This window comes from Notamacropus eugenii, chromosome 2 (assembly GCF_028372415.1).
Source record: "Notamacropus eugenii isolate mMacEug1 chromosome 2, mMacEug1.pri_v2, whole genome shotgun sequence".
Lineage (NCBI taxonomy): Eukaryota > Metazoa > Chordata > Mammalia > Diprotodontia > Macropodidae > Notamacropus > Notamacropus eugenii.
The window spans coordinates 305,966,245-305,990,474 of record NC_092873.1 but is presented as its reverse complement, the minus strand read 5'-3'; the positions used below and the strand labels follow the sequence as shown (position 1 = coordinate 305,990,474).

At 41.3% G+C, this 24,230-nt stretch overlaps 1 protein-coding gene and 1 long non-coding RNA gene across 2 annotated transcripts in view; one reads left to right on the top strand and one right to left on the bottom strand.

Moving 5' to 3' along the window:
- Positions 1-14,255: 14,255 nt before the first annotated feature.
- The window catches only part of LOC140527724 (uncharacterized), a 64,620-nt gene continuing 54,645 nt past the window's right edge, over positions 14,256-24,230 (bottom strand). The window contains exon 2 of the long non-coding RNA XR_011974911.1: positions 14,256-15,322. This is a non-coding gene — a long non-coding RNA (uncharacterized lncRNA). The remainder of the gene's footprint in view (positions 15,323-24,230) is intronic.
- Positions 15,080-23,257, top strand: S100A11 (S100 calcium binding protein A11). The gene is made up of 3 exons (XM_072644875.1): positions 15,080-15,216; positions 20,163-20,321; positions 22,927-23,257. Exons 1-3 carry the CDS (start codon positions 15,214-15,216, stop codon positions 23,083-23,085), a joined length of 321 nt encoding a protein of 106 aa, XP_072500976.1. The 5' UTR covers positions 15,080-15,213; the 3' UTR covers positions 23,086-23,257.

Sequence of the window (24,230 nt, the reverse complement as noted above, 5' to 3'; positions counted from 1 at the left end):
AGTTTAAATATGACCTTAGACACTGACGAGCTGAGTGATCCTGGGGCAAGTCAACTCACCTCAATTTCTTCACCTGTAAAATGGGGAGAACTACATAAATACTAGTAATTATTATCTAGGAATCATTTAGGCTCTTCTTCACCCTATGCAGTTACTTTCAACCTTGAATTTTCTGCAGTTTGCAAAAAAGAATATTAATAGTTGCTTTATTGTAATCACAAGAAATTGCAAATGACCTACAACTGTAGGTTACCACAACCCATCTACTGAACTACCTCCCTTCCTCTCGGTGGCAAGACCTGACTCAGCCCCTCAAATGGGCATAACAAGATCGCTTACCTTGAAGGGTGCTGCAATAATCAAGTGAGGTAATATTTGTAAAGCATGTAACACAGTTTGGGGCACATAGTAGGCATTATATAAATGCTTATTTCCCTTCTTCCACTAGGTTCCCAATCTAATGGAGATAATATGCTAATAACTACGTACAAACAAGCTATTTACAGGATTGAATAATCAACAGAGGCACTGGAATTAAGAGGGATTGAAAAAGCCTTCCTGTAAAGGTGAGATTTTGGGGGTGGGGGGGAAACACGTGATGAACCAATCAAAAGTTGAGAAAATGAGTCACATCCCTCCCTCTCCACAGAAACTAATCATGAGGCTTGTCTCCAACACAACCTCACTAACACTTTACCCATTATAGTCCATACCTCCCCTCTCCCACCTTCACCTGTCATTGTGCTAGCTCTCAGGCTTCCCTTCTGCCTCCAGCATCAGTGATCGCAGCAGTTAACCCTGCCCCACACACCCATAGCAGCAGCTGTGCAGTGGCCATTGGGAGTCTACTCTCAACTTAGCATAACTATCCCTCCCTTCCAGACCATCTGATGGGCTATGGCTGTTGTTGTTGGTCTTTTGTTCTCCAAGAGGACCAATGATATCACAGGTGATGGCTTGACTCGTGCCTGAACTGGACTTAAGTGAAGCAGAGTTGTGCATAGTCATGAGCCTCGAGCTCTCCTTCAGAGTCATTGACATCCAGTGGCAGGACAAAAGTCAAGATAACTGGCGATGACCCTCAATGCAGTGGATGACCTTGCCCTCTCTAAATTAACTTGACAATTTAAGCATCACCTTTATCTCTCTCCAAACATATGCAAACCCAGCACCAAGTGCCTTTCTTTCCTACAGCACCATCAATCTTGAGGATGTTCAATAAACACCTATTGACGATGACAGCAAATACCTTCAAAGTCTATAAATGGGACCTTCTCAGAAAAAATGGGAAGGAATGGGTAGAAATATAAACATGTCTTGTGTTTCCTGTGGCAGGTACCCCACAAAGGATGTGTTTAATGCTCTCAGGAAGTGACTGGTAAGTAAATGCAGCTACGTGACGCAGTGGTTAGAGCACTGGACCTGGAGTCAGCAAATCCTGAGTTCACTTAGTATCTATGTGACCATGAACAAATGTTTTAATCTCAAACCTCAGTTTCCTCACCTATAACAGGGGATAATAATAGTGTCTACCTCTGAAGGTTGTAGTGAGAATAAAATGATAAAATATTTGAAAAACACTATATAAATGCTAGCTATTATTAAAATCCCTGGCCCCCTGAATACACATGAATGGGTTATGATTGGCATCATGGAGCTCATTACATTATCTTTCCCCAAAAACTCACCTATTTCTGTGAAGGATGCCACCATCCTTCCAATTGCTCCAGATCAGAACTTGGTGCCACCTTTCCCTCCTCACTTTCACTAACTTCACCTATCCAAGCAATTTCTAAGTCTTGTCATTTCTATATCCACAATATCTTTTGCATCTGGTCCCTCTGCTTTCTTCATACAGCCACCATCCTAGTTCAGGCCCTCATTACCTCTCACCTGGACTATTTTAATAGACTCCTAACTGATCTCTCTGCTTCAAATCTTTCCCCATTCCAGGTCATCCCCCATTCCCAGCCCCCACCCCCAACAAGTACCAAAATGGTTTTCCTAAAATTCATAGGATTCTACATATGGAACTGAAAAGGACCTTAGAGGTCATCTCACGTAAGCCCCTCATTTTGTAAATGTGAAAACTCAAGCCCAGAGAAGTTGCCCATGGTCACAGAGCTAATAAATGTTAAGATGTGATTCGAACCCATGTCCTATGCTTCAAGCCCAGCATTCTTTCCACTTTTTCACTGTTACTGGACAGAGAAATCCTACTCAGATGTGAAGGTGATGGTCTCTGAAGGTCCTTCACCTTGGGGATTCCAATTCTAAGCAGTGGGGACAGCAAGAAAGCAGTAGAGGGAACCAGTGAGCCAAGCAAACCCTGGAGTTTCCTGGTGGGAAAAAGGGTGCGTCTTGTGACCAGAAATTATGGCATAAAACAAAGAGTTCCAAGTCAGGAATTGTATTTCTTCAGCAGAGCTCAAATTGACCCACAGCCACGACCTTCCTTGGAACTGATTGCATTCTCTCACCCTCGATTGCCAAAGCTGCCTCTTCTCTCAACCCTACCCCTTCTCTGGACACACCCCAGTGCACTCTACCCACAGGCTTTCCTTAGCGATGGGGAAGATGGGGAACCACTGTGTTGTGATCTAACTGTGAGTCATTTCCTGTGTGGCTGGCAAGACTTCTGAGTTTAGCCTTGAGCAAACAGTATCTCATACTTTTCAGGTTCCAGATCACTAATGTTTCCTGTCCTGCAAAGAATGAGTTAATGGACTAATGGATTCCCAAGTGAATGGGTTAACAAACGTTTCTGAAACAAAGCCCTCTTCTGATCTCCACATCCGCACAAGTTCCTACTTTCCCCAAAGGCAAGTTTTCAAAGCCTGCCTTTTATATTCAAATCTGCACTATTCCAAAATTATGAGTATTTAAAATACAGTAATTGGTTCCAGCCTAAAGAAAATATGCAGGACTAATGCAAAGCAACTACTTGGGAAGTTTTCTTCTGCCCACCAGTTGGGACCTAGCCATATTTTTTATTTTACCTTCACATTTCCACGTCTTGTTGTTTCTCCAATGTGAGTAACCCCTTCATAGATCACAACTCCTCTAGGACTTCTTTTAAAATGCAACTTTTATGATAGCTTTTGTTTTTACATCATCTTCATTTGCAAATGGATCTGTCTTCCCTCCTCTTTCCAAGAAGACATCACTTGTAACAAAAAAGTTTTTTGTTAAAGTAGTTTAGGAAAACTAAGGAATATTTCAAAGAAATCTGACAATGTTCCACATCAGTGGTTCCCAAGCTATTCAAATAAAGAAGGGTTATTACCTCAGCTGTTCTTGATCATTATAAGTACATCGAATTCAGCTTTGTTTTGTTTCATTTATATAACATGGTCCTGGCTTATATTGTTTTTCTGATTGTTCTCCCTTCAAGTCTACATCAGTTCATCTAAGTACAGTTATCCCTTCCACATCACTGGGATTAGAAGCATGGCATGCATCTCCCTCCTCCACCATTCCCAATCCTGAAAATTCCCATAACATTTTTAGCTGTCCCTTCATAGGTAAAAAAAAGTCTGAATTATTTTTTCCTTTTTCTTTTATAGGGTGTTTAAAGTACCTTATTGTAAAATTTGGGTTAAGTATTTAGTCATAGGCTATATTATACAATACCATATATTGTAAACTGAGGCAAATACTCCCTTGAGGGAATTTAAATCTCTCTTTCCCCCAAAGTGCAATACACCTGGAAAATGCAAAGGCCAGTTCTTGAGATTTAAATCCCCCTTTTCCCTAAAGGGAAGAAAACCAGAGGAAGACAATGCCTGTGAAATTAAAGCAAGATTTTTATTAAGCAAGGATGAAAAGAATAATATACACATAGACTGTGTATCCAGACTGTGCTGAACAGGATACCAAGTAATGGATGGAAAGTTTACATATTTTTTAAACAAAGGAAGATAAGGAATTTGGGTGAAAGGTGGCTTAGAAAAGAATGTCAGTGAGCTCCATTCCCAAGGGAAGGGGGGAGTGAGGAATTCCAGGTTTCAGAGCTGTGACCTTTTGATACACAAATCAGAAGGCATCCTTGGGGATAAGCAGTCCACAGTTCAAAGCTTGATAAGGAGATGTCTCCAAAAACAGGATATTCTGAAAGCCCCATAACCAAAGTTAGAGGAGTCTCTTAAGATCAGGTTGTCTCTGAAAAGCATAAAACAGGTTATATCCACAGTCTCATAACCTACAGTCCGGGAAGTCTTTGAAGACAGGGATGTCTCTTGAAGATCCATAAACCACCAAATAGCTCAGGGTCTGCTTCAAAGCTTATATCAGCTTAATTGGCTGCAAAGTTGCTGATTTTCTCCACTTCCAGCTAGGTTTACTCTTGGTCACCATAAAGGATCATTGGTATGTCAAACCAATATGGCCAATCCTCATAGTTTTTCTGATTATCTAGATAATTAGGGGTGTGGAGAACCAAGCATATAAAAGTATCCAATTTTCACAACATGCTTTACGTATTTCTGAGTTTCTAGGCTTTTTCCGTGTTGTCTGTTGACCTTCTCCTGTTGTCTGTGTCTTCCAAAAATTCAAATTTAGTTCATTTGCCAACCCACGGCCTATCAAACTGCAATAGGGAAAATCATGATGTGGAAGGGATAACTATACACTCGTACTTTTCTGAATTCTTCATATCCATTTTTTCTTGTTGTGCAATAAAATTCCATTGCCTTCACATAGTATAACTTTAATTTACCCATTCCTCGAGTAATGGGCATCTATTTGGTTTCTAGTTCTATGTTATTATAAAAAAAAAAAAAGGTACTTTAATGATTTTGCTGTGATCAATAGTTTGGTGCTTATGGGACTTTTCTTTCTTTGACCTCCTATGGGCATATGCCTATCAGAGGTCTGCTAAGACTTAGTAGGAGATACTTAAGTGTTCCTGTGCCTAAATATGGCCTATCTGCTGATAAGCTTCTTCAAACTTAGCTAAGTGGGTCTCCAAACAGACACACTGCCCTCAGTCAGACGTGTACTTGAAGGCTTTCCAGTTTGAAAAAGTCTACATAAGCTTACATGCCATGAGCATAGCCTCTGTGAACCCAGAATCATCTTTATGGCATGATAAAGCTTCTAATATTTTAATGAAATATCATTAAACTTACACTGTAAAGAGTGAATGAGTGGTATGAAGTTCATATGTGACAAGGTCTGTTGTGTGTGGCTTGAAGGGAGGCAGAATAGACAGCTCTACTCTCTTCTTCCCCTCACTCCCCCCCACCCCCACTCCAAGGGAGACATTCATTCCTGTCAAGAGAAGTAGGAAGTTAGGGCTGGAGGCCACTATGCTCTCCATAGAGAGAGAAGGTGCTAGGCTAGAAGTAGATTTATCTGTTTCCTTAAATACTATTAGTCTGGGGGATATGATTGGGCTCCAGTTGAACTTTTGATCATTTTGTCATTTGGGCAAAAAGGGGAACCCTAAGCTCTAAATCCAAGATGACTCCATTCTGACTCAATATTGTCTTCCTCAATTAACTCACAGAGAGAATAGCAAAGAAACCCATTTATCCAAATCATGGCAAAAACAGAAATCAGAGAAAGTCTTCATAGGATATATTCCAGGCAAAACAAAGTGAAGTTCTCCCATTAGGAGTGAGATAACTCAGCTCAGTGTACTAGATCCCATCCAAGAGAAAACTCCCCAAAGTCTCTACAATAACAGGCTGAGAATGGGAACATGAAGGAGACTTCCAGATCCTCTTGTGTCTTCACATATCTTTTCCTCCAGTGATCTGAAGTGGGATTGGCCTCTTGAATCTTCTCTCTCAAAGCTGTAAGCCTTCTTGATGTTCCATTTGATGAAGACTCCCACTTGGAAAGTCCCTAACAGTTCCCTCACCTCTTAACAACCACATGCCCTCACAGAGGAGAAGACAGGACATTCATCTCTACCAATAAGGACAAAATCCCACACCAAAATGCTTCAGAACAGGGTTAACAAAGAATATTTGACTGTGGCTTAAAATTCAAACTCCTTTGTCCAACTACAGTGGATTGTCTTTTTATCTATATCTATGGTAGTATATTGGACTTAAAAGCCAGGAAAGGCCTGGGTTCAAATCCCAACTCCAACTCTTACTAACAATACTGATAAGGCATTGAGCCCCTCCAAGCCTCAGTTTCCCCTTGTAACATGTTCTGGATTTGGAGTCAAAGTGTAGTTCCATCTCAGTTTGTGCCACTTACCTATATGACTTTGGCCAAGTCCCCAGTCAGCAGTGAGATACAATGGAAATAGTGCTGGACCTGGAGTCAGAGGACCCAAGCTCAAACTCCAGTCCTGCTGCTTCCTACCTGTGTAAGCCAATCACTGACCTACTTTCTTCTGTACAATGAGCTAGTTGGACTAAATGGCTTCTGAGTTCCCTTCTACTGCCCTTTACAACATTCTCTGGACCCCAGGTTGTGTAAAACAAGGAAACTAGCCCAGTAATTTTCCAAATAACTTCCAGTTTTAAGCCTAAGATTCATCTGATTCATTCAGGCAGGTGACACACTAGACAGAGTGCCCAACCTGGAGTCAGGAGAATCTGAGCTCAAATCCAGCCTTAGATATTCACTAGCTGTGTGACCCTGGGCAAGTCACTTAACCCTGTTTGCCTCAGTTTCCTCATTTCTCAAATGAGCTGGAGAATGGCAAACCACTCCAGCATCTCTTCCAAGAAAACCCCAAATGAGGATCATGAAAAGTCAGACACAACTGAACAACAAAAATACTTACTTCACCTGATTGGTATAAGGCTCACATGGGATGGTGACTATAATAAATCGCTTTGCAAACTTGAAAGCATTATGAAGGTAGGAGTCATTCTTATCTAGGTGACTTCGACACCAAGAGATAGTAGTTTCAGTTAACCTGGTTACTTTTAAAAATCATTCATCTTTCCAAAACAATTGTCTAACTGAAATAACAGTAATTCCTGTTTGAGAGGCTGAAATGTTTACTTTGACTGAAGTTCAAGGAATGAGTAAGCAATGAAAAAGACTCTTCCAGCTTTGCAGAACAGAAAGTCAAGCAGAGGAATCTTTGCACTCTGCGGGGATTGGGGGAGGGGTGGCCATTTCAAACTAAAGAGGAAAAATCAAGACAAGAATAATAAAGGAGAAAAAATGCACCTGTGGCAGGCATAAGGCTACACAATTAATATGATGGCATCTATGAAGAAACAGAAAAACAATTATTTAGAGGAGGCAGAGTATTGGATTTGGGGATACGAGGCCTGGGTTCACACCCTGGTTCTGGCACCTACCACCAGTGTGATCTTGAGTTAGTCATTTAACAACTGCTCCGGGCCTCGTTCCTCATCTGTAAAATGAGAAGGTTGGACCAGAAAATCTCTAAGTCTCTTTCTAGCTCTAAATTTGCGATTCTTTCCAGCTAGAACTGAACTGCAAAAACATAGCACTGATTAAATGAAAACAAACCAATAAGAAACTTGCCCCAGGAAGCTGCCCTGAGATTAGGGTCTAGGTTTTCAGAAAAGTGCTCATATGATAGGGAGGGGACTTCCAAGGAGTATAGATGTGGGAACCTACCTATTCCACCTGGAGACAGCTAGGTGGATCAGTGGGTGGAGCACTAGACCTGAAGTCAGGAAGACCTGAGTTCAAATGTAGCCTCAGCCACTTACTAAGCTGTGTGGCCCTGGACAAGTCATTTTACTTGTGTTTGCCTTAATCCACTGGAGAAGGAAATGGCAAACCACTCTACTATCTTTGCCAAGGAAAACCCCATGGCCAATATTGGCATGCTATGGTCTACTGGGTCACAAAGGGTCCAACATCACTCATATAGGCTCCTCAGACCTGATGAAATCTTCACCTGAGGGCACAAGTCCATCTTTGCAAAGTAAAAAGAAGACCACTGGAAGTTGTGATCACTATGTATCCTTGTGTTGCTACTTGAGGGATTAATATATCCTTTGTGTCTATGTAAAGCAATGATTTGTTTGCAAATCTAGGCTCTGAGTGCTTCATTGCCCTAGATCCAACCTTTGCTTGAAATAAATGCTCAGTCTTTTTAATGTCGTGGGCCCTCCCCCTTGATAGTAACTGTATCATTAGTATCCACTGAGAAAAACAAAACAAAACATATTCAGCAATCCCTCTAGGATACTTTCTTATAAAAATGACTACTACTCCCAGGTTGTAGGGTACTTCTGTATATTAGCACTTGTAAAATCATAGCTCATGAGCCCCCACCACCTAATCTCCCCTTAAAAGTCAGCCAGTAGTCATAAATAAAACAAAAGCATTTAGTAAGATAGAATAGTAAAAACAATAGCTATGCAAGACCTGGTGGACATTCTCCCACAAATGCACACAGCATCCATGGGAAGAATGGACACGAACAGAATACAAGTAAACTGAAGCAAGGAAACCAAGGAACTTCATAACTTCAATATCTGATGTCCTTTCTTTCCTCACAGAGTTCCCATAAAACTCACTTCTCAGTTTCCAGGACTAGTACTTCTTTAAATTGGCTCCTTTTTGTTGTTGTCAGGGCTCATGCTCTATGAATCTGCTTCCTCCCTCATATCACTGCATTTCTGTGTCTGGATCTGACTGGAGAATGTTTCTTTTCCCTGTTGGATCCACCTCAAATGTAGCTCAACTTCTTTCAAAAAGAACTCATGAACTTCTGGTTGGATGTCTCCTACAGGATGAGAAGCTCCAGAGCTAAATGAGATGGCCAAAGGAGGAGGAGTGAAGAAAGAGAAACCTCACTTGCTACAAAGATGTTTCCTGTTTCATCACCACCACCACCACCACCACCTTGGTTTGACTGAACCAACTGTCAAACTATTTGGATTGTCTTTTAGGGCCACCAAGGGGCATATGTCAACCTTTTGCCTGCTGCCATGTTCCCTTTCTAAATCAATCAAGGAGGAAATTGTCTATATTCTATAAAGGGCTCACTGGACAAGCTCTTCTCCTTCATTTTTATGATTACATTCTGGATTTTCTGCATTTTGAGATGGTCAAAGAACAATTTCCCTAATCATAGGATCAGAAATTTAGACCTGAAAAGGTATCTTAGAGATCATTTAGTCCAAATCCCTCACTTTACAGATGAGAAAACTGGGCACTGGAGAGGGAGGAAATTGTGTTTCTGGTTTCTATGTTAGTTCACAATTCACTTTCATACAGTCAAAGTTGGGTTCAAAGGAGGTAACTCTATATGGGAGACTAGAAAATCAAATACCAAACAAGAAAATACCAAAAACAGAAACAGGGCTTAAAACAAAAATTAGACTATAGAATAGCCCCAGGAAGGGAACAAAAATGTATTTCAAAAGAAAACAGTTGTACATCTAAATTATGACATTCAAAAAGGAACAATTCTTCCCAATAGTAGCAAAAATATTGAGCTGAATTCACCTCTAAACTCAAAGCATCAAAGGAAAACAAACTGCCATCAAATGTGATTTTTAAAAAATATATCAAAATTAAATTTTTGTAGGCAGGTTTATCATCAATTTTTATAGTAACAATGCTTTAAAATTTATTGTTGTGTTCATCCTTTGTTTTTGAAAAAGAACCATGACATCAGAGAAATGATGACATGACTTGCACTTGACTTCGTTTTGAGGGAGGGAGGGCAGTGCAAGGTCACCAGCCTCACTTTCTCCTCCTGAGCCACCTGGATCCAGTGACCAGATATTCATCAGGATGACTGGAGACAGCCCAGGATGCAATTGCTTTAAAATAAGCAGGAAGAAAGAAACAAATTATATTTAAACACCCAATACAGAAGAAAAAAATTTTTTAAAATCCCCAAATGAGTTCACAGATCTTAAAGTAGTGTGTGACAGCTGGAGAGCTAATTACTCCCTCTGAGCTGGCCTCCACCCTCATGTAGGCAGCACACTTCATCTTCGAGTCTTCCCATCAGGCATGGCTTCCCTCTAGTCTCCAACCTCAGTGCCTCTTTGGGAAAGGCATTTCATTAAATATTCATAAGCAGAACAAAATGTGCCTATGTCAACAAGCCTCAGAAGGTAGTGATCTATGTTCTTTCTTCCTTTCCATCCCATATAGTGCTTAAGGCTCAGTCTATGCTTGGGTTTCTAAGTCTAGATTCATGTGATCTTCTTTGGGGGTAGCTAGGGAGAAAGAGTTGCAAAAGCCAAATCAAATCAACAAGCCTTTAAGTACTGTTGTTGTTCAGTAGTTTCAGTCATGTCCAACTCTTCATGACCCCATTTGGGGTTGTCTTGACAAAGAGTGGTTTCCCATTTCCTTCTCCAGCTCATTTTACAGATGAGGAAACTGAGGCAAATGGGGTTAAGTGACTTGCCCAGAGTCACACAGCTAGTAAGTGTCTGAGGCCACATTTGAACTCAGGTCTTGCTACCTAGGAAGGTAGCTATGCCACCCAGCTGCTCTTTTAAGTACTTACTATGTGCCAAGACTCTGTGTATACAAAAAAAAAGGACGCAAAATTAGTCCCTGCCCTCAAGGAGATTAAAATCTAATGGAGGAGGAGACAATAAATACACAACTACGTACAAACAAGATACATACAGGGTAAATTGGAAGTCATTTCGGAGGGAAAGCCCTAGCATTGAAGAGGAAAAACCAGGACAGGATTTTTGTAGAAGGTGGGGTTTCTCCCAAGACTTAAAAGAAGCTAGGGAGGTCAGGGGGTGAAAGTGAGAAGAGAAAACATCCCAGGCAAGGGAGACAGAGTTGGGAGATGGAGTGTCATATGCAAGGAACAGCAAGAATGCCGATATTCCTAGATCACAGACTATGAGAAAAGGTAGAAAAGAAAAAGACCAGACAATGAAGGATTTTAAAAGCCAAAAGGAGTATTTTCTATTTGGCTCTGGAACCACTAGAGTCTTTTGAGTCGGGAAATGACATGGTCAGACCTGCCCTTTAGGAAGAGCATTTTGGCAGCTGAATGGAGAATGGGCTGGAGTGGGGAGAGACACTTGAATCAGGGAGACCAACCAGAAGGCTATTGCAGTAGTCCAGATGTGAAGTGATAAGGACCTACCGCAGAGTGGTGACAGTGTCAGGGGAGAGAAGACAGCATATATGAGAGATGTGGTGAAAGTAGAATCAACAGGACTTGGCAACAGATTGCATATGGCGGTGAAAGAGAGTAAAGAGTCAAGTACAGACACCTAAGGACTGAGAAGGAAGATGGTACTTTTCTTAGTACTAGGAAGGACAAGAAGAGGGAAAGATTTGAGGGAATCTATATAATGAGTTCAGTTTGGACTGTGTTAAGTTGAATGTATTTATGGGAAATCCATTTTGAGATATACAATAGGCATTTGGTAGTATGAAACTAGAGGTTAGGAAAGAGGTTTGGAATGGATAAATACACCTGAAAGTCTTCTGCGTAGAGGTGATCATTGAATCCATAAATGTTGACAAGATCATCAAGTAAAATGGTGTAGAGGAAGAATAGGACTCAGGACGGAGCCTTGGGGGGCATTCAAAGTTAGTGGGGTTGACCGGGAGAATGATTCCTCAAAGGAGACTGGGCAGTAACAGTCAGAGAGGCAGCTGACAAACCAGGAGAGAGTAGTGTCACAAAAACCTTACAGAGAGGAGAGAAAACTGAGAAGATGGTGATAAACAATGTCAAAGGCTGCAGAAGCCAAGGATAAAGAGTGATAATAGACCTTTCGATTTGGACATTAAGAAAGCGATCAGTCATAATTTTGGAAGGAGAAGTTTCAGTTAAATAAAGAGGTCAGAAACCAGACAGTTGGGAGTTTAATAGAGAGTGAGAGGACAGGGAGTGATTGAGTATTAGGGAAGGATTTCTCAAGGATACTGGTTGTGATAGAGAGAAGAGAGAGAGGACAATAGATAATGGGTATAGATGAAGCAACTAAAGTCTTTTTTTGTTGGTGGTTTTGGTCTTTTTGTTTTAAAGGATGAAGGAGACATGCACATGTTTCTAAGCAGCTGTATCTCTAGCTCATTTTGCACCCTCAGCTGGTAATTCCAGCAATTATATGAAAAAAAAAACCTCTTGTCTCACTGGTAAATATATATTGATATATAAAATCTCATACTCTCCACTATGCTTTACAATCCATGCCTCTTCTCTCAGGTGCATTTAAGCCCACACAAAAACAACATTACTGAAATGAATGACCATGGGATCTTGGGGAAATGAGTTTCTTTAAATAAATGGCAAAAAAAGCTGAAAGAAGTAAAAAAAAAAAATACTCTCGGAATACAATAGGGTGAAAGTGAGGAAAATCACAAGAGAGTCAGGAAAAGTCTGGTTGTCACCAATTTTGTTCTCAGCAATCAGGACAGCTACACCCACTTTGCAATTGTTCCGTTGACCACAGCTCCTAGGCCCCAAGTAGCAGGCCTCTCATTTCTTTGATCCTCCCCATCCACCCACTCCCACAAAGCTTAAAAAAAACACCACCTTTTGTGTTATTCTTAGCTTTCCTCAAAACCCTCAACTTATTCTGAGCTTTGGGAAGAAGAGGTTGATTTCTCTACAGCTGTTTCAGGTGTCACAGAGCTCAAACTGCTAAACTAAGGGTTGAAGGAAGAGCCCAAAACTTTATCTAACCATCAATGGCTGTTGTTGTTGAATTCCCTTTGTGTATTAGGCATAATGTTGCAGATCTTAAGGACCTTACATTCTAGAGCTGTGGACCAATACATAATAAAGAATCTTACATACATCTTAAAAAAGTAAATAAATCTTGTGACTCATGTCTAGTTCCCAAACAATAATAATCACAAGTTAGTGGGAAATTGGCACCAGAAGAGTCCCTGGGTTTGAATTCCAGCTCAGCTGTTTACTCTCTATGGGATCTTGGGCAACTTTCCTCTCTAAGGTTCCATTTGCTCATTAGTAAAATGTGAAAGCTAGTCTATATGATCATCAGGGTTCTCATCAGCTCCAAATTTAATGATAGGAGGAACGCTGGGCTTAGAGTCATGAGACCCTGTTGACTATCATAACTTCTACTCTTTCTAGCTGTCTGACCATAGAGAAGCCACTTATGGTGAAACAGAGAAAGACAGAGAAACAGAGACAAGGGAGACAGAGAAACAGACAGTGAAAAAGACAGTGAGAGGGAGATAGAGAGAGAGAAAATTTATTAATCACTTGTAATGTGCTAACCTCTGTGCTAAGCACGGGGGACACAAATATATGGCAGAAAAACAATGTCTGCCCTCAAGAAACTTCTGTTTTAATGGGGGGAGGCAACACATACAGGGGAGTTGCAAAGGTGGCAGGGGACAGCAGTACAGCATGAAGATGGCCAGGCAGGGAGGCCAGTGGAGGCCTAGTTCTGAGTGAAGAAAAGTTCATCTGTGAGAGCTTGAGGATCCAAAGGAGAAATCCAAGGTCCTGGGGGAACCAAAATTACAAATCCAAGGAGTAGATGGGAATAAAGGTTGGAATTAATCAATCATCAAGCATTTACTAAGTGGCTACCACGTAAAAGTCACTATGACCAGTAAAAATAGAACAGTAATTGCTCTTCAGAAGCTTATATTCTCATGAGAGAGACATCATGTGCCCATGTATGCACCCTGGACCAGGTATAGTATTGCGTTGATATGGGTGACTCCCAGGAAGAGAGCTTCTACCAAAGAAAATTGAAAATTAGCAACTGCTCTTGGAATCTTGGGAAGTTACCTGGGCCACTGAGAAACTAATTCAGATTTACCCAGACTCACACAGAAAATCAGATCTCTCCTACTGGATGGATATTACCCACTATCTCACACTATTACCACTAACAATAGTAACCACTTACATTACAATGTTATCTCACTTGATCCTCAACAACCCTGTCAGGTAGGTGTCATTATTATCCCTATTTTACAGATGAGGAAACTGAGGCTGAAAGTTTCTAGTTAAGTGTCTCATCCAGGGTCACATAGCTAGGAAGAATCCGAGAGAAGATTCAGACCCAGGTCTTCCTCACAAGAAGCATCTGGTGGCACAACAGATAGAGCATTAGACCAGGAAGTCATGTGTTCAAATCCAGGCTCAGACACTTATTCACTATGATCCTGGGCAAGTCATTAACCTTCTCTCAACTTCAAGTTTCCTCTATTTATCCCTTCCATATCATGACTTTGTTTCAATATATCATGGATTGTCATAAGGAATAAATGGTAATTTGAGGGTATTTTTGCAGAAGTCACAGACAACTTGGGAAATCCAGCAGACAATACAGATAAAGTTAAGGAACTCAGAACTGCATAAAATATATGTGTAGCATTGTATAATATCAACATATTTTATCTTTTAATACCATAATAATTCAGTTTTCTTCCATGGCACAAAGAAAGGGCCAAAAAGTTGCATGGGAATTTTCCAGATCACAGGTGTGGTGCTCTTAACTCCCGCTTTATGGGAAGGATAACTGTACTAAAAAATTAGGATAGTAATAACAACCTTCGAAGGTTGTCCTTGTTATGCTCAAATGACATAATATTCGTAAGCACTCAACACAGTACCTGACACATAGGAAGCAATATACAACTATTTATTCACAATTGTGATGACATACAAAATAAATACGTGGTCATTTGAAGGCAGGGTAGAGAACTCTAGCAACTGGGAGAATGGGGAAAGGCTTCCATCACTTAGTTACTCTGACTCAGTTTCCTCATTCATAAAATGAAGATGGTAATAATAATACCTGCAATACTTCCTTTAAAAGATTGTTGTGGGGAAAGTAAGTCCTAAAATGTTATTATAACAGTTATTACTATCACATCTAAATAGGAGAGACCTTTGAGGCTGACGTCAGAGGAACAACTCCCAAAGACTGGCTATATGCTCCTTTCAGACATGATTTCACTTTCAAGAAAAAAAGAAAACAAAATCAGAAGAGTTCCAGGCATCTTTTTCTTAAGAGGAGAGCAACCCCTCCGAAAGAAGCTAAGTCAAATAGTCAAAATAATAAAAGTCTTTGTGTGTGTTTTGGGTGGGGCTGCATGCTTAGCAAAGAGTACCGACACGTTCAGATCTGCAGGAAATCGTCTGGACCAACCAGAGGGAAGGGGCTGTCTGACTAACCCCTGAGCCATGTAACCCAAGCGAAAGGGGCGTTGGTCATCCCGAGATAAGTTCGGAGCCCCACGAATCCGTTGCTTGTAGCATTTGCTTGCTCTCCGACGTTATTCTCTAGAGAGACTCCGATTCTAGATCTTCTTCTTCCATCCACAATGGTAAAGTAAATTTTTTTTCTTATTTGTTTTCCTCTTGACCCAAAAGTAACAGTGTAGTTTCCCACAGGTTTCTGGAATGTCACTTTTCATTTATCTGCTCTCGTGGCTGGAAAGGGCAAAAAGAAAGCTGCTTGAGGGGTGTGGATCATGGCCATCACCAGAGCCTGAGTGTGGGATTCCAAACTTGTCATTAAAAATGAGGACAAGGGGGGAAGGGAAAGCTTTCTCTACTCAGAATTGTACCGGGCACTTTGTACAAGATAAAAAACCTCCCTGGCAAGGGATCAAAGGTGCCGTTGGCTACCTCCTCATCCCTCTTGGGTCCTGGGCATTCATTAATATTAAGCTTGGAATGAAAGTAATTACTGTGATTTCCTTTCTATATCTGAGGGGCCCCAAGGCAGGTCTCTACATACACCAGGGAGACTGGGAGGAGCCAAGCTAAGCCCAAAGAAAGAAAGGGACTAGGGAAGCCCAGAGACCTGACTGTGTACCCCCCAAAAGGGAAAATTTAGGACATTTTCTGAATCCTGAGGGGAAAATGGAGTTTCAGTTAAGCCCTGGAAAGCTGCCAAAGGAGAAAAACACTGAAACCAAATACTGTTGCTAAGCCTAACCACAGCCAAATATGTGGGAGGAGCCCCAATCCCAGACTCTCATTTATCTCTCTTTTAACCCTTTTCCTCCTTTCATTCTTTCTTGTCTTGGGGTCCAGGTCAAAGGTTTTCATCCCTTTTTTGGTCCTCCTGAAATTTGACTTTTGATAAGCCTTCCCATACTCCCTATTCAATATGAAAGAAAATTCTAGAGAAAATTCTATGCGTAAGAACATAAAAAATAAAACAGATTAATTAATTTCAATATGATAAGTTATTTACCAGATATTCCCTGTGCCTCCTTGACATGCCTCTCACATCCTCAGGGGTTACATACATCCTATATTGGGAAACCTTGATTTAAACATATTCCTTCCCTAACCCAGACTTCTCTCACCTCTGATGGTTGCACCATTCCCTAGATTTTTATTTTCCTTTCTTACTCTTCTATCTTGCCTTTTCAACCACCTCCAAAATATCTAAGAGTAGTTTGGTTTTCTTGGAGTGGTTTTCTCAGCAGGCATCCTTCCTATGTGCCACACCCTCCCTCTTTTAATAGAATTTCTCTTTCTCCTTAATCACATTCACCTCATCTTTTCAGAGTTTAGACCAGGGAATTGGTAATGTAGATAGCCACACAAGGTGAAACTGGAATAAAGACTCTGCTGGGGACCCTGTTTGGGGCAGGGAACACTTTTTAACACGACTTTCCTTTTTTTTCTTTTTGGCAAAATATATTGCTATCTTTAATCATCTCCATTTCCCAGTATGTCCCTCCCTTAAAATTACCTTTCACAAATGTATCATTGGTGCCAGAAAATGGTGCCACTCCCCATAGCTCATGGATATTATCTAGTGCTATGTTGTCACATGTGTGAGAGGCTTGAAGCCTGTGAACCAATCTGTAATTATATAAACTTTGCTTAGAGAGAATAAATGGTCCATCTCTCCTCCATCTCCCTGTCGTGGGCACACCAATGATTCTGTCTGCATTAAGATCATAGATTTAGAGCTGGGAAGGTCTAGACATCCCCAAGTCTAACCCCTCCTAGAGAAGTGAGATGATAGATGAGGTCCATAAAGAATGGAATCTGCCCATGGCCAGGCAGATAGAAGAATCAGGATTTGAACTCAAGTCTCCTGGCTCCAAATCCAGTGCTCTTGCTGGCATTGTCAGCCTTATTTAATTTTAAAGCAATCTCTCCTTTCTCCCACCTCCTCCTTCCTTCTTTCTCAATCTTTTCTTTTGGAAACTCTTAAGGGGAAAGAAAACCACAAAAGCTATAACTGTCCCCACATGACCCATTACAGCTTTCAGGGAAAAATCCTTTAAATTACAACATTCCCATACAAAACTCATGGGGATGGGGGGGTGGGGGGAAGGGTGTGTTAGGGGGAATCTGGAAGTAAAGTGGGAAAAACACTTTGGAATCTGGTGGGACAGCTGAGAAAAGAGATAGAAGCAGCTGTGGGAACCCAAAAGGAGTCCTGAGGCCTCCCAGCTTAAAGTCAGCCTAACTATGGGTGACTCATCGAGCCCAGAGCCCCTCCCTGGGCCACATGTGTCCTTCACTCGGTTAGTCTAGATGAAAAGACTATGGCTCTGGCAGAGCGAGGATTAGGAAAGAGATCTCTCTAACTTTATCTGCTTCTGTGTTTAGGAATTATTTTATTTTCTGTTAATTTTTTCTTTGTTTTGTTTTGGTTCTTCTTAATGAAAGGACCTTTAGAAAGAATTCCAACTTTGTCTTGTGTCAGCTAGATGGGGTGGGGAATTTATCCTACACTTACGTGAGGAGATTTAAGGGAGATCTAAGGTGTGGTCACCCCAGCTCAAGATCTTGGGAAGAACTAATATAACTTGAGTCGTACAGAGGGGAAAGAGAGAGAGAGCAAGAGAGAGCACTCATCTTGACTCTTGGTCCTTGGGATAATGGAAAGTGGGCACAATTTAAAGTTCCAGGACCTATCTTCCAATACTTGCTTTGCTGTTTACTCTTATGTGACCTAAGCAAGTCATTAGGCCTTGGTTTAAAATAAAGGGATTGGAATAGATGACATCTAAGTCTCTTCCAACTCTAAACCCATGAGCCTAGAGTCCTATGCCATGCAGGACTCCTCATTTTAGGCCCAGAGAAGAAAAAGGACTTGCAGAGGCGGGGAAACCTATGGCCTCAAGGCCACATGTGGTTTTCTAGATGCTCGGGTATGGCCTTTTGACTGAGTCCAAGTTTTACAGAACAAATCCTTTTATTTAGGGGATTTGTCCTGTGAAATTTTGATTCAGTCAAAGGGCTGCACTTGAGGACCTAGAGGAACATATGTGGCCTTCAGTTGCAGGTTCCCCACTCCTGGCTGACCAAGATGACACAGGGAGTAAGTAGCTAAGCCAGGATTCATACCTGTCTCTGGATCTAAATCAGAGATTCTTCCTACTAGAAAACAGAAGCAGGACAACTAACACCACTGACTCACTTCTTTCCCAAAGTATTGTGGGAGCCTGTTCTCCCTTCAATTCAATTGAACAAACCCTGAACTACATGCTCACTGTGGACAAGGCATCACCTTGTTAGGCACTCAAAGACATTACATTCTGTTAGGGCTAAGGAGGAAGGAAGGGATGTTGCAACGTGTACACAGATAAGTCAATACAAAGCAATTTGATGCAAAAAGGGGAGAGAGCACAAGCCCCTGGGAGATCGAGAAAAGCTTCCCTGACCCTGAAACTAAGTTATGAAAGTATTCTGGTTCTAGGCTCTGAGCAGCCCCTAGGCCATAAAAGTAACCGTCACAATTATCAGCATTATAAATAATAAATTGTTAATGGTCAGAGGTTTTCTCTAGTTGAGTCCCTGTAATTGTTTTTCAGTCGTGTCTGACTTTTTGTGACCCCTTTTGAGGTTTTCTTGGCAATTTGCCATTTCCTTCTCCAGCTCATTTGGAAGATGAGGAAACTGAGGCAAACAGGGTGAACTGACTTGCCCAGGGTCACACAACTAGACAGTAGCTGAGGCCAGATCTGAACTCAGGAAGATGAGCCTTCCTGACGAGGCCAGGCACTCTATGCACACTGGCACCACCTTGCGGCCTCTGAAGTTCATTAAAAGGCTGCATTTCTTCTCTTTGTCCACCAGAGGGGGAAGCCAGTGAGGTCCTCATTCCTATAGATTTCTGCGCCCTGCCTTTCCCCATACCAGAAATCTCTGAAGAATTCTGTAGTGAGAAAAGTATCTGTGCTACAAGTGGTGGCAACAGTGGTTGCAATTCGTAGTGGCAATTCCATAACGGTTATTGAATCTTTAAATAGCCTATGATTCTTTCAGATTTATGAGCTCTTATAATCTTGGGATCATGGATATAAGAAACCTCAGAGGCTAATAGAGTCCACATTTTACAGATGAGGAAACTGAGAGCCCATTTCTTGCCCAAGGTCCCACAGGTAGTAAGTGACAGATGTGAGTTTTGAACTCTGATCATCTGACTCCAAAGGCACCATCCTGCCTCTACAACCACCCTGTGAGGTAGATAGTACAAGTGTTATTATCCTCATTTACAAAGTGGGAAACTGAGGTACAGAAGACTTACATGGAGTTGCATAGGTAATAAGTGACAGACCTTTGGACCTTAGTTAGAAGGTCCTCTGAAGCCAAATAAAACACTTTTCTTATTATATGACGGTGCCTTAGATACAGCCCAAAACTCTTCAAATAATAAAGATATAGCTCTCACTTTCCATCTCTCTTACTGTGCATAGTAAGTTATGTGTGAAAATACAGATTTAAGGCACTGGGGAGAGGGAGAGGAGGAGAAACTCCACTACCTTTCTGTAAACTTTCTACATTGGATAGCTCCAATCATTAGGAAATTTTTCCATGTGTGCACAAATTAGTTTCTTTGGAATTTCTACAGGTTTGTAATTAATTTTGTCCTCTAGGATCAAGTGGAACAAGTTTAAATCTTCTTCTGTGGAACAATCTTCCAAGTACTTGGCTCAAATAGTTATTAGCTATGTGATTCTGAACAAGTCAGAATCTCTCTGACCCTCAGTTTCTTCATCTATAAAATGGGAATAATATTTCTAGTACCTACCTCATGGTACCTACTTGAAAGCACTCTTTAAATGTGAACTATATGTGGGGGTCAGGGAAATGGGACAGAGAACATACATTATATGATTTGATTTGACCTAGACCTGAAGAAGACCCTGTCCATGGGAAAACAAACGTATCCTTTTGTACCAAAATATACTCCTCACTCCAGTTGAAAAGATGAAATTGTCCCTTATACGTTCCTGATCCCAGACTTCAGCCTAGCTGATTGTAATCTGTACCTGTTGTTTCCTTTCCAAAGGCCAAAAAAATCACCCCCACTGAAACAGAGAGATGCATTGAGTCCCTGATAGCTGTTTTCCAGAAGTATGCTGGCCAGGAAATAACTAACTCCAGAAACACCCTCTCTAAGACTGAGTTCCTGAGATTCATGAATACAGAGCTGGCTTCCTTCACACAGGTAACCAAGAATAGCCTGTAACCTTCCACCTACAGCTTTGATCACAGAATGAACACAACAGACTGGAATGATAGCCTTCCTCCAGTGGCTAAGCTAACCAAGGTTTGGAGAGACAATACCTTGACTGCCAGGATCAGGGTCCAAAAAAGATCCCACCAAGCCCAAATGCTAGCCTTAAGCTAACAGAGGAAATTTAATGGTGGGAAATAAATCCCTGCACTTGGGTTCAAAAGAAAACCAACTGCACCAGTATGAGACAGGAGGAGAGAAATATAGCCAGAAAGTAGTTCACGTGAAAAAGCCTCAAGAAGTTTAGTGGACTGACCCCCATAGGAGTCTACAGGGTGGGGTGTGGCTGAAATGGTTAATGGGTTCTCAGGATTCATGAATAGAAAAGTTCAGAACCAGAACAAAGAATAGTGACAGTCTAAAATACTTGGTCTTCATCGGACTGCACCCATCAGAAGAGACACTGTCATTACAAAGCTCATCAAGAACTGAGAGCCCAAGATAGTAGGGAAGTCAAAACCATCTCATTGGAGGAATAGTTGAAGAAGCTGGATATTTTTAGCCTGGAGAAGGGAAAACTAAGAAGGGATATCATCATTCTCAAATATATTAAGGACTGCCATATGTCAGATTCTAGCTCCTATACTTGATTCTTGAGGGTAGACTCAAAACCAATAAAATGAAAGCCATAGGGAGTCAAGAAGATAGGTTTCAGCCCATCCTAAGGAAAAATTTTGTAGCAATTAGAACCATCTAGAAATGGAATGCTCTGCATCAAAGTGTAACGAGCTCCCTGTTAGTGAAGGTCTTCAGGCCAAAGCTAGATGACCATTTGTTGGGGGATAGTGTAGGTGGGTACAGAGATAGCCATGGAGTCAAGAAGAATTGGGTCCAAGTCTCATCTCTGAAACACACTGGCTGTGTGACTCTAGCCAAGATATTTAACCTCTCAATGCTCTGTGCGACTCCCTAGAATTATAAATTGCAGAGAAGGTGACAGCTAGCATTGATAGAGAGAATTTCCTCACCCATGAGTATTCTGTACCAATGGAATCACAGCTCTAGTCCCTATCCCTGTTGTAGTTGGGGTTTATCATTTCCATAAGATGTGAGTAGAAAATCTCTGAGATCCCTTCCAACTCTGAAAGTCTATGATTCTTCCATATTTTGTGGAGGAATGACAGAAACACAGAATTTTACAGTTAGAACATGGAATTGTCATCCAGTTCAACCCCTACCAGAAGGAATACTCACTTTACTGCATCTGACAAGTGCTTATCCAGTGGCTGCTGAGAGATTTCCAATGAAAGGTGACCCACTCCCTCCTCCTAAAGCATTAAATTCCACTTTTTGATTACTCTAATTGTTAAGAAGTCTTCATCAAGCCAAAATTCACCTCTTTGTTAGAAGAGACATTGTCATTCCAAAGTTCATCAAGAACAGGGAGCCCAACATGGTGGGGACGTCAAAACCATGTCATTGGAGGAATAGTTGAAGAAGCTGGGGATTACTCCTAGGAGCCCAAACTGTACAAGACTAATCCCTCTTCCATATTACAGTCCTTCAAATCCTTAAACCCAGCTATCATGCCCATGCCCACTCTCAAGTCTTCTTTCCTTCAAGCTAAGTATCTCTTGTTCCTTCAGCTAATCCTCATATGACACAGACTTGAGGCCTTTTGCCATTCTGTTTGCCCTCCAAATATTCTCTAATTTATTGTTGTTGTCCAGTTGTGTCTGACTCTTCGTGAACCCATTTGGGGTTTTCTTGGCAAAGATACTGGACTGGTTTGCCATTTCCTTCTGCAGTTCATTTGACAGATGAGGAAACTGAGACAAACATGGTTAAGTGACTTGCCCAGGGTCATCCAACTAGTACATGTCTGAGGCCAGATTTGAACTCAGAAAAATGAGTCTTCTTGACTCCAGGCCTGGCTCTCGATGCACTAAGGCACCTCTCCAACTTACCAGTGTTCGTTAAATGCATTGCTTAGAAGACCAAGGGAGAGTGCAACAGAACTACTACCTCCTTATTTCTGGAAATAATGCTGCTCCTAATGTAGCCCAAAATTATGTTAGCTTTCTCTTTTTTTGGTGTCACCTCGCACTACTGACTCAAGTTGATTTTTTAGTCCATTAAAATTCCTAGAACTTCAGTGGAACTGCTCTCTCACCATGTCTCCCCCACCCTATTACTTAGGAAATTGATCCTTTGAACCCAAATGTAAAACTTTACAATTGAATTTCATATATGGGATATAGGAAGGGTAGAGTTAAAATACTATTCACATAGAAGACATAGAGAAATAAAGGAAATATATTCCAGTGTGGCAAGAGCTACATTTCATTCACTTTTCTCAGACTCTGTTCTGTATTTACCAGCCCTGATAATCTGTTTCTCTGAGTAAGGATCCAGCTTCCCTCTGTCAAATATCCCTTTCTTCATTTCTTCTTGAAGTATGATTTCTTTTAAAGACGCAAATCTGTGGAATGTCCAGCATATGTATATATAATGATCTCCAGTCTAGTTGGGAAGAGATTGGCATGAAATGCTAAATGCGGCACAAAGTCTGAACTTTCTCTTATCATTTCTGCAGAACCAGGACCCTGGAGTTCTGGACCGAATGATGAAGAAACTGGACCTCAACTGTGATGGGCAGTTAGACTTTCAAGAATTCCTTAATCTCATTGGAGGCCTGGCACAGGCTTGCCATGCCTCCTTCATGGCATCTGCCCAGACCGTCAAGAAAATGTGAAATGGGCCTCCTGGGCAATTTTCCAGACACATCCTTCCTCCAAACCAGCAAATGTGCACCCATTCCTCATAGTCACACACTGAACCCTAAGAAGTCAAGGCTACAATACAGAGCCATTCCTTTGTAGCGATAAAACATGATTTTTTACAAAAATAAACACACAATTGAGAAATTGTCTATATGACTACAGGGAGAAGGGGATGAAAGAAGATTTGGGTGAATCATAACTGATAGAGGTGTAACTCATGAGTAAATTTGGGCTTGGACCCTCCATATGGTAGACTGAGTTTATCTGGGGCTTCTCTCAATAAAATCTTTATGGATCATTTTGTCCTACCCAGATTCCCCCTTAGGAACTTCATTATCTGGTTAATCTCTCTCTAAGGGTCCTTGGCACCTTAACAAGTTCTTAAGCTAACAGGGCATCAGATATAGTACAGGTTTTATTACTCCAATGATCCCTTCTATTGGTCCCCAACTTCCCTCTGGACCTACACAATCCACACAAATTACAGTATTAACAAAAGGTTAAGTCCATATTGTTCTGCATTATAGATTGTTCATGATGAAATACTGATCTTTCTTCCCCTTTGGATCTACACAAATAGTCTCTGGGCCTTTTGTTAGTTCCAAGCATGGCTATCTTCTGTCTCCTTTTCCACTTTCTCTCCCTGATATTCTAAATCCCTTTCCTCTCTCTGTCTCTGTCTCCTCCCTTCCCCCATCTCCTCTCTCTCTCTCTCTCTCTCTCTCTCCCCCCCTCCCTTCTCCCATCTCTTTTCTCTCTTTCTCTCTCTCTCCTCCTCTCCCTTTCCCTCGCTCTGACATCATTTCTATTAGGCAAATGGGGACAGCCCTCTTCAGCACATCTCTCTCCAGATCATCTGTGTCTCTGTCCCTCTCTGAGTCCCTTTTTTAACACCAAGCCCAGCAGCCAGGTCAAGTGTTAACTTCATCATTCCTAAAGTATCAGATGTGTATCTGATTCAGTGAGAAAACAAAATCCATATCTGTACGTCAGGGAAGACCCAGGACAAAAAGGATTCATCCCTTGATCAGAAAGCAGTAGAGAGGGGAAGGGTTTACCTGATTCTTCTTTGCTTATGCAGCCAAACTCCATAGAGAAGACCCTATCCAATTAGTAG

Coding starts and splice junctions, on each gene's coding strand:
- S100A11 (XM_072644875.1), top strand. Junction 20,322..22,926: donor AGCTGGCTTCCTTCACACAG/GTAACCAAGAAT, acceptor TCATTTCTGCAG/AACCAGGACCCTGGAGTTCT.